This window comes from Magnolia sinica, chromosome 9 (assembly GCF_029962835.1).
Source record: "Magnolia sinica isolate HGM2019 chromosome 9, MsV1, whole genome shotgun sequence".
Lineage (NCBI taxonomy): Eukaryota > Viridiplantae > Streptophyta > Magnoliopsida > Magnoliales > Magnoliaceae > Magnolia > Magnolia sinica.
Window position 1 is genome coordinate 70398300 of NC_080581.1, and position 11247 is coordinate 70409546.

Below are 11247 nucleotides of genomic sequence, written 5' to 3' on the forward strand. Positions count from 1 at the left end.
TCAGCCAAATGGAGGGTTTGGATTTTCCTACCATCACTCACATGGATTGCCAACATGGCAAGGAGAAAACAGTTTCCGTTTTCGGAAACTTCCACCTGCCAACAGATCTTACATTGGACACAGTGCTCACGTGCACAAGCATGCCCGTGTGAGGTTAACATGGTTTTGGTCGGACCACCACTCTGAAAATGATGGATGGTTCATATCACAACAGTGGACCTTGATTGGTGGGCCACGATCAAACTTCGAACCTTCCATTCAAATGCCGCATGGGCAGGAAAACAAAAGGGAGAAGAGGAACTCTCTTTGGGGGCGAGTCAAACCCGGTTTGACTAAGTCCGCAATCTGCACCATTCCTAGTGCACACATGCAGAGGGTGTGGGGCCCACAGTAATGCTTTTGGTAAATATACTCTGTTCATCAAATTCTACGGGACGGGTCGTATTAGGACACCCGGCTAGAGATGAGGTGGATCCAAAGCTCAAATTGGTGACACTTTCTAAACTTTTGGTTATCCTACGACCTATGAAGATCTTATAACCATATCATTTCACAAACGAAATATTCAATAATCTATGGTTCTAAGGTTAATCACATGGAGTCTAATAGTTAATCTTGAATTGGATAACAAATCTAGTACATTTGAGCAGGGATTTCTCCAAACCAAATATCATGGACTATCAGAAGGCATCTAGATGACAATAACCAACAATTTAATAGTCAGATCGTTTCTCGATCTACTCTTCAACGTTTCTAAACATCTCCAAGCTAATGTGGATAGACTTTAATGGTTGCTTTTACAATTCGATGGCTATGTTGTAGAAGTAAATGCCAAATCAACCCACAAGAAGTTGTGGACTTGATGAGCGGTGGATCTGATGATCCGGGTCTTAATATTCAGGATGGACGATTTGATTGACATAATCTGTGAACGAAGACAACTCCTAATGTGTGGCTGGATGAGTTGACATATGGACGGGGATTACTTTCAACGGTCGGATTTATACTAGAATGAATGTAAATGTTCGAATAAGTTAGGTTCGTATTTATACTTAGTTAGGTTCCCAAGGCAACACCCGAGTACTAAAAAGTACGGGGTGTTTCAAGGACCTAGTTAGAGACGAACAGTCCCATCGGGGCTTTGTGGGGCCCACCGTGATGTAAATGTTTAATCCACACCGTCCATCCATTTTGAAAGATCATTTTATGGCACATTTAAAAAAACGAGGCAAATGGAAAGCTCAAATGGATCACACCATAGGAAGTAGTGGGGGATTGAAAGGTTACCGTTGAAAACTTCTCAAGGCCAGAAAAGTTTTGGATCAAGCTAATATTTATTTTCACTTCATAAAGGCATATGTGACCTTATGAAGAGGTTGGATGGCAAATAAACATCACGATGGTGTGGTCCACTAAGGAGTTCAATCCCCTTTACTTCGTGTTGTGTTGTCCACTAAACTAATCTGTCAAAATAGATGGACGGCGTGGATAAAACATATACATCACGGTGGGCTTCATAGACCCCCTAACATGATCGTCCATCTCTAACCAGGTCCTAGAGGGGGTAGTACCCAATCCACGCCCCAAAAAATGAGGCAGATCGAATGATCAAGTGGGGACCACACCATGAAAATAGTGAGAATTGAATGCCTAGCACTGAAAACCTCTTAAGGGCCACAAAAGTTTTGGATCAAGCTGATATTTATGTTTTCCCCTCATTCACGTCTATGTGACCTTATGAACAAGTTGGATGACAAATAAACATCACAGTGGGCCCCAAAAAGGTTTCAACTATGGGGCTCATTATCACCACTGTTTCCGATGGGGATGGTACGCTTGGGCCTTCGTTCTACCTCCTTTATGGAGTCATGCCTTAAAATGATCTTTCAAAATTGATGAATAGCTTGGATATATATATATATATATATATATTAGTGGGCCCTATAGAGCCCTTGACAGGATCGTCCGTCTCTAGCTAGGTCCTAGTGGGGGTAGTACCCAATCCACGTCCCTTAACGGCTTTTTTGCTAATGTTTAAAAAATTAAGTTGTAAAATTAAAGCTTTATCAAGCAATCTATTTTTAAAATAAGTATGTGTGTGTGTATATATATATATATATATATATATATATATATAAGTTAATATATATATATGTGTATATATATATATATATATATATATATATATATAAGTTAATATGATATTTTGCAACAAAGATGCCAAACACCCCTTAAGTGGTAAAATTAGAGCTTTACCAAATAATCTATTTTTCAAATTAGTCATTTTTTTTTTAGAAATAAGCTAATAAACTCTTGTTAATAGAGATGCGAATAGCCTCCTAATCATATATGTTTTCTCTTCATATAAGTTCTGCAATTTATCCTATAAATATTTTTGCAGTGGTCTAATCGGACTCATTGAATAAAATTGAATCATCCAGTGCAAGAAGAAGGTCCATCGTAGCTAATTGATTTTTCTCCTTAAATATTTAATCTTTCATCTCTAGAGGCTTCTTTTCTTTTTCTTAAATTACAATTGCACATCCTTCCTTCACTAACATCGCATTCATTTCCAATTTTCATAATGCATAATTGGATCTGTCGAATTCCGGCACCTCGTATATGGTAGAACTCAATCCAGCCATCTGAAATACAATTGTAAAACAAATGCCAACACTGATCTTATACTAAAAAGTTTTTCAATATTAGCTTTGATACTAATTGTTGTGAAAAAACACCCACACGTGATCAATATAAACGAGGTTAAATACAAAACAAAAATGGTCAAACAAAATGCTAAAAAGACAATAAGACACAAGAGGCATAGAGATTTAAGTGGTTTGATAAAATGCCTACTCTACAATACAATAATATAGAGCTTTTTTCTTTACTAGAAATAATATAAACAGAATTACAAGACTTACCTCTCTTCCACCCGTACAAAAAATCTCATACAAAGGAATACCCCAAAAGAAGAATTAATTAAATAGAACGCATCTCTCTAACCAAGCTCCTCCTTATATAAACCACAAAAGAGAGCCTAACTAGAAGTCTTAGGAAAATTAGGCTTCATGCGTATAAGAGAGAGTGAGAGGGGGCTCAAACGGAAGAGAGAGTCATCCCTTATAAGGAGACATGTGGAAGTCTCTACTGCCTCAACAAAAATAATATGATAATTGCTATTATTTCAATATTAACACTAACGATTTTGGATTATTTTACCCATGCAATTAGTTTTTAACCCTCAACTTAAAGATGTGGAAGTAAGATAAATTTTAAACATAGACAAGTATAATTGTGGATTCTAAAAATGTGAGTTATCAAGTGAGGTCATTTTTATTAATTCAAAAGGCGTTTAAGGGGCGTTTAGACCTTATGTTACTTAAGATAAGCTACGTATGCCTTAAGTAGCTTATCTTGATTTCTACTTATTAAATCGAAGTGATTAACTTTAAATTTTTTATTTTTTATTTTTTTAAAAGCTACTTGTAATTGATTATAAAGCAAACTTACTTATCTAAAATAAGTTACTTATCCACTATTGTATGTTGGCACTTGGTTTAATTTGGGTCACGTGTGGGGCGTTTAGGCATGTTAAAACTGATTGTGCAGCCGATTCAAACCAAACAATTTGACCCAAAGCATCAAGATAGGAAGATACGTCAAATGCAAGCATATATGACCGAGATCTGAAAAGATTGGTTGCCTATTCAGACACTCATAATGAAACTGTAAGATGATCATGTGATATTCAAATGGTGGGTTCTACCTCTAATGATGGGTTGTTTCTTATCTTCCATGTGAAAGGACTTTAATATACCAGTGCAATCGAACAAAAAAGGAAGTACTTACAGTCAGTAGCAAGGAGAAACTGCAAAAAGCCTTTATGAAAGATGAACTTGTATTAAAAATTAAAAGTTAACTTAAATTGATGGTATCCAAACATGCCCTTCTTGCAACTCTCTCCCAACCTCTCTTCCTTGCTTTCCCCACGTGAGGAAAATGTATCCGCAGACGAAAATTTTGCTGGTTGGCGTCAATCAGGCGGCTGTAGACTTTTGTTGCTTCCTATGACACTTCCGGACTACTAGGTTCATGTCATGCCAATTCAAGCTTGCGTGTCTCTGATAGCATCCGTACCATGAAAGCACTATGCACATCCATTAAGATCACATGCCACTAAAATTAGACCATTGATCTCAACATGTGAGCCAGTCAGGGTGATTTGGACCATTCGATGGCTGTCATTGTTGCCCATAAGTGGAACATAAGTTGGATTTGACCTAATGGGCCATCGATGCAGATACGTAAATGAAAGGACGAGGATTAACTAGACCCTGATCCAGCCAGCCAGGTGGGTGGCACCCAGGCCGTGGGGCCCACCTTGATGTATACATTGTATATCCACGCCGTCCATTGGCTTTGCCAGCTTATTTGAGCGTGTGGTCCCAAAAATGAATTATATACAAGTCTAAAGTGGACCACGCAATAAGGATTGAATTTTCACCATTAATAGCTTCTTTAGGGCAACAAAAGTTTTGGATAAGCTGCTACTAGTGTTTTCCCTTCATCTACACCTGTGTGACCTTACCAACAGGTTGGATGGCAAATAAACATTACGGTGGACCTAGAAAGTTTTTAATGGTGGGCATTCAATGACCCATGTTTCATGTGATGTGTTACACTTGAGATCTGTATCTACTTCATCTTTGGGACCATGCACTCAAATAAGCTGAAAAAATGGATGGACGGCTTAGATATATAATGCATACATCGAGGTGGGCCCCACGGTCCGGATTGCAATCATGTGCACATGAGAAGGTTTCCATAGCCATTGGATTATAGAGTTAAAACGTTGTAAACGTGCACCTGTATTTGCCGAAGAATACAGCTGTAGCCATGCTCATGGCAACGGACAGCCAGTTTCCCTGCACCCTGTGGCTAGTTTCCCAACATGATGTATTTGTTTCATCCATTCCGTTCATCCATTTTTAAAGTTCATTTTAGCACTTCATAATAAAATTTAGAGGGATATAATCTTAGGTGGACCACACCACAGGAAAACAATATTGATTGGATATCCATCATTTAAATCCTCCTAAGGCCCACTGTACTGTTTGTCTGATATCCAATCTGTTGATTAGGTCATAAAGACCCAGATGAAGGGAAAAAAAAATAATATATTTGCTTGATCTAATACTTTTATGATCCCCAAAAAGTTTTTAATGGTCAACGTTCATTCAACACTGTTTCCTGTAATGTGGTCCACTGTACTGTTTGTCTGATATCTAATCTGTCGATTAGGTCATAAAGACCCAGATGAAGGGGAAAAAATAATATATTTGCTTGATCCAATACTTTTATGATCCCCAAAAAATTTTTAATGGTCAACGTTCATTCAACACTGTTTCCTGTAATGTGGTCCACTGTACTGTTTGTCTGATATCTAATCTGTTGATTAGGTCATAAAGACCCAGATGAAGGGAAAAAAAATAATATATTTGCTTGATCCAATACTTTTATGATCCCCAAAAAGTTTTTAAAGGTCAACATTCATTCAACACTGTTTCCTGTAATGTGGTCCACTGTACTGTTTGTCTGATATCTAATCTGTCGATTAGGTCATAAAGACCCAGATGAAGGGAAAAAAAATAATATATTTGCTTGATCCAATACTTTTATGATCCCCAAAAAGTTTTTAATGGTCAATGTTCATTCAACACTGTTTCCTGTAATGTGGTCCACTGTACTGTTTGTCTGATATCTAATCTGTTGATTAGGTCATAAAGACCCAGATGAAGGGAAAAAAAAGGATTAGCTTGATCGAATACTTTTATGACCCCCAAAAAGTTTTTAATGGTCGACGTTCATTCAACACTGTTTCCTGTAATGTGGTCCACTTGAGATTGGGATATACCTCATTTTTTGTATAATATCATAAAATGATCTATAAAAATAGATGGACGGCATGGATGAAACACATACATCACGGTGGGACCCACAGACCACCGAACACTAGCCATTGGCTGGTGGCGGGGGAGTGGCCAATCCGTTTCCACTGTGATGGTGACACTTGGCGGGTATGAATTGGGTACTACCCCCACCTCTCGTATGGCCCCCTTGAGTTTTGGATCCACCTCATTTACGGTCACATGTTTTAAAATGAGATTTCAAAACGGATAAACGGGGTGGATTTCTCCCCAAAATTACAGTGGACCCCAACTAGCATCCCCAGGAGCTTCCTCCGAATCGCCAACTGGTGCATGCGTTGTATTGGTTCTCGGGCCCCACTGTGATCTCCGTAGGAAATCCGCTCCGTCCATTAATTTCACCAGATCATGCTACATTGACAGCCCAAAAATGAACCAGATCCAAAAGTCAAATGATCCACATCATAAGAAACGGTGGGGACTGAATGCCCACCGTTGAAACGTTATCAGGGCGGATATAAGTCTTGGATCATGCTGATAAGTTTTGTCTTCCCATCATCCTGGTAGGATTCACCTTATGAACGGGTTGGATGGCACATAAAATCCACAGTAACTCCATGAAGGTTTCAACCGTCCATCATCCCCACTGTTTCCTGTGGTGTGGCCCACTTAAGTCTTTTATCTACCTCATCTATATGTTCTCATCCTAAAATCATCTCTAAAAACAGATGGACGGAGTGGATTTCACACGTTCGTTTTAGTGCGCCTCACGGACTTCCTGTAACGGTATCGTAGCCTCCCCTTTCAACGTACCGTTACAACATAGTCAGTCAACTGTCAACTCAACCCGTTACTTCTAGAAATACCCTCTTACATTTCATGCATTTTTGTTTGGACCAAAATGCCCTTACTGTTCAAGTCACGCGGGCAAGACACGTCAGGGCCATTTTTGTCAAAAAGGGACCACGTTGCAAAACGGGAGGATACAAATGCCGGAATACAAATACAACTGTGGGCCCCAGCACTGACGGGTATTGAAGGGTCACAACCGAATCCGAGTCCAATTCGGACAAATCCACGTGTACGGCTCCGATTATCAGATAATAGATAATGAATGACTGAAAATTTCCAAATTTCCCAAAAGAATCTGAATAGTTTTTGGAATCTCCCCGATTCCCGCACCATCCTTTTCCTGATAGTAACTCCAGCTCAGCGACCAAAAACTTTTAAAATCCCCAAACTACCCTCCCCCTCGAAAAACAGAGCACTTCTCTGTTCTCTATATCAGCCTCAAATCTCCTTCCTTTTCCATTTACTGCGAGAAGAAGGAGATTTTTGAGGGGGGAAAAGAAAAAAAGCTTTTGATGGCAATCAGATTCTCCCCAAAACTCCTGAAGAATCTCAGATGTTTCAATTCCTCTTCTTCTATTGGTTTCGTGGGGAAACCAGAACGGTCCGTTCTGAAGCCACCAACGTCTCTGATCGACGATTTGAACTTTGACAATGGAGAACAGCTATTCTCTTCGGTACCCACTTCGCAACTCGTGAAATCAATGACAAATCTTCACCTCGTAGCCTTTGAACCGGCCGTCGATGTTGGAATTAAGGTCATGCGGTCGAGCCTAATGGAAAACAAGTACTTTCGAGGCGTGTTAATGGGGATTATAAAGAGATCGATCTATGAACATTTCTGCGCTGGTGAGGATTTAGAAGAGGCGAGCCGGACGCTTCAGAGGCTTTGGGACAATGGGTTGCGTGGGATTTTGGATTATGGGTTGGAAGATGCGACGGATAACGAAGGTTGCGATAGGAATTTGGAGGAGTTCTTGAAGACCGTTGAGACGACGTCGTTGCTTCCGCCATCTTCGGTATGTGTCGCGGAATTTTATTTTTGTTCTTTGATTATTTTCTTTGTTTTTGATTGATGGGAGAATTCAATTTTTTTATTTATTTTTTGATAAATTTGAATTTTCTTGAACTTGAATTTCTTTGATTTTTGATATGAATTCTGTAGAAGAATCCTCTCCTAAAATGAGATTATGTTGTTATTTTTAGAATGGATTTTGTTTCTGTTTAGCAAATTTGGATTCTGTTTCAGTTTTCTAAAATATGGATTTTTAAGTTCTTCGAAGTATAGAAATCACTTAGTGTTCCAAATAGCACTGTAAGTTAGAGTGCTCTTAGATGCATGTAGACATATGTATGGTTCGATCAGGTGATCTGGACTGTCCATTTTCTGCAGTACACCCTTCATGAGCTACTGACCAAAAATCAAATGGATCGGACGATTCTAACCATCCGATCACTAGCGTATCAAATGAATGGTCAAGATTGTTATGAGGAACAGGTCCTGTTTCAACAATTTGAACCACCCATTTGAGGTGGGTCTCACCTTGGATTACTTATAGTTCTGAAGAATCACTTTGATCAAGCAATCCAAACCGTCCCAGCAGTAGCTGCTAGTAAAACTGATGGCTATGCAAAGAAGGCCAAATTTTGGATGGTTAGGATCATCCAATCAGTGATCTTTGCATGGTACTCTGATCTTCCCTTGTCTGATTAAGAAATTCAGAAGTTTGATTCTTTTGGATGTTCATGAATTTAGACACAGTGATCCTGCCAACAAACAAACACCGAGATTTGGTGTATGCACTTGCTACAAACAAGCAGCAAACAGATGAGTAAATGAAGATCCAAAATTTTCAGTAATGAATGAAAGAAGTGACTGGAATTTTTGTTGTAACAGGTGAGCTTTGCATGCGTGAAGATCACCGCAATCTGCCCAATTTCGTTACTGGAACGGATGAGTGATTTGCTGAGGTGGGAACATAAGGACCCTTCATTCCATCTTCCATGGAAGATCGAATCATTGCCATTCCTCAGCAATTCCAGCCCTCTTTACCACACAACATCTGAGCCAGAACCTCTAACTGAAAAAGAAGAAGAAGATCTCAAACTAGCCCAACAAAGGCTTTCCAAACTATGTGAGAAATGCCACCAAACCAACCTTCCATTACTCGTCGATGCTGAATACACTTCAGTGCAACCCGCCATTGACTACTTCACTTACTCAGCTGCAATCCGCTTCAACAACGATGAAAATCCCATTGTTTATGGGACGATTCAGACGTACTTAAGAGATGCGAAAGAGAGATTGGTCAAAGCCGTCGAAGCTGCCGAAAGGAGGGGGATTTCGATCGGGTTTAAATTGGTGAGGGGGGCTTATATGACGAGAGAAACTCAGCTGGCTTCTGCATCGGGTGCTGCCTCTCCAATTCATTCGAGCATCCAGGAGACGCATGATTGCTACAACGAGTGCACATCGTTCATGCTCGAGAAGATTGCCGGAGGCCATGGATCGGTTGTGCTTGCAACCCATAATCTTGAATCCGGTAAGAACTTAAACATTTCATGTTAAAAAGAAATTTCAATTATCTTGTTTTGTAATTAGAATATATCAGGACCCATGATGTTCTTTACAGATAAATGATCTTGATCGAGGACATATTATACACTGAAGTTCAGTGTATAACCCCATCAACCATTTATTCGTGCACGTCCCCATCCTCGTTCGGGGCCAGCTCTTGGATCATCAATCGCCGTTGAAATGATAGCATATTAGATCAATGTGTGAACTTATGCTAACCATCCATAAGTAGGTGTCGATCAAATAGATGGAGCATCGGATGGATGTGATCTTTTAATCATTGGGCGGCCCATAAACCGGACTGGGATGGTTAGTGATGATTTATTAACCACAAGTCAGTTTATGGTTTGTACATAAACATCTTCTGTTATTCAAAAGCTAAAGATTCTCTCTGCAATGTTTTGTTTTAAATCATTACATAGAGATTAGTCTAACATAGTTTATTTTTGAACAGTTTCTCCACAGGACAGTCTCTCATAATTAATAGTTCCTTCTCCCTCATTTCTCAAATGAATCCATACTCTTTCAGCACCTTTTTGCTTTTGATATATATATATATATATATATATATATATATATATATAAAATGAAGTTGTGGATTGAACTCTGTTGTGATATTTTTGGATCGTCGATCAGGGAAAGCGGCAGCTGCAAAGGCGGCGGAGCTGAAGATTGGGAAGGGGAATCAGAAGCTGCAATTTGCTCAGCTGAAGGGAATGGCAGATGGGCTTTCACTTGGGCTGAGGAATGGAGGTTTCAATGTGAGCAAGTACTTGCCATTTGGGCCAGTGGAGAATGTCATACCTTACTTGCTGAGAAGAGCTGAAGAGAACAGAGGCCTTCTATCAGCATCCACATTAGATAGGCAGTTAATGAGGTATAAAAATCTTAATTTTCAGATTATCTTTTGACATTTTTGTGACTTCAGATTGTGTATCATACATGTGACGATCTGCGTGATCATTCGAACTAGGCATGTTGCCTGACGGGACCCATCCATGACCCAGAATTTCTTAGATTGGATTGGACCCACCATGACCATGTCCCCAAAATCTCCCAGTTAGGAGAGAGAAAAAATCCTAATCTTTTTAGTTAGTGGTCTGTGTACATACAACTATCCACGCCTGGTGGCGAGGATCTTTCTAACTTTTAGGGCATGGCCTGTACATGGCGGGCCGCATCAGACCGATGGACTTGATCATTGAATCATTAGTCTCACCTGTAAAAACCAAAATCTGATTCTTTAAAGTCTTCTTCTTCTTTTTTCTGGGCATTTGCAGCAAAGAGCTAAAGAGAAGATTGAAGGTTGCAGTCATGGGGAGGGAGCCTGACAAGATAATGACTTAGGCTAACCATGTATTTGATGCCAATAATGTAAAGCTTTTGATCAATATAAAATATTTTGGGAATGAACCATCTATGATGGGACCCATCAGTTATACAAACAGTGTTTTACAAGGATATTGTACATAAAACATATACAGTAGATAAGACATTCGATGACGATTATCAGCCAAACACAGTGGTTGCAGCACTCATGACTTATGTGAACATGTGGATAGTAACTCGAATGATGTTGAGAGGATTTTTTCCTCCCCTGAGTTATACAAACAGTGTTTTACAAAAACATTGTACACAAAATATATTTCAATCTAAAAATGTATTTTTCTATTTTCTTCAACATTTTCTACTGTTTAAATTAACCCAATTTGCTATTGACCCATACATAAGGCTTGGCTATTGGACCCAACTACCTGGCTGATGACTGACCATTCATTGAGTAGCCACCATGGAGATGCAGTGTTTTTTAATGATGATTACCGTTGCAAAGACAATGAATGCATGTATGGCGTTTGGCAATGGGACTAACTATTGAAAGAAACCTCTATG

At 39.3% G+C, this 11247-nt stretch overlaps 1 protein-coding gene across 1 annotated transcript; it reads left to right on the plus strand.

Moving 5' to 3' along the window:
* Positions 1-7205: 7205 nt before the first annotated feature.
* Positions 7206-11028, plus strand: LOC131255621 (proline dehydrogenase 1, mitochondrial-like). The gene is made up of 4 exons (XM_058256378.1): positions 7206-7798; positions 8677-9322; positions 9994-10234; positions 10638-11028. The coding sequence occupies exons 1-4, from the start codon at positions 7295-7297 to the stop codon at positions 10702-10704; spliced, it is 1458 nt and encodes a 485-aa protein (XP_058112361.1). The 5' UTR covers positions 7206-7294; the 3' UTR covers positions 10705-11028.
* Positions 11029-11247: the final 219 nt, after the last annotated feature.

Excerpts from the sequence above, each read along its gene's own strand:
- LOC131255621 (XM_058256378.1), top strand. The coding sequence starts at position 7,295 with ATGGCAATCAGATTCTCCCCAAAACTCCTGAAGAATCTCAGATGTTTC. Across the intron at positions 7,799-8,676 it reads CGTTGCTTCCGCCATCTTCG|GTGAGCTTTGCATGCGTGAA; the intron begins GTATGTGTCGCG and ends TTGTTGTAACAG. Across the intron at positions 9,323-9,993 it reads AACCCATAATCTTGAATCCG|GGAAAGCGGCAGCTGCAAAG; the intron begins GTAAGAACTTAA and ends ATCGTCGATCAG.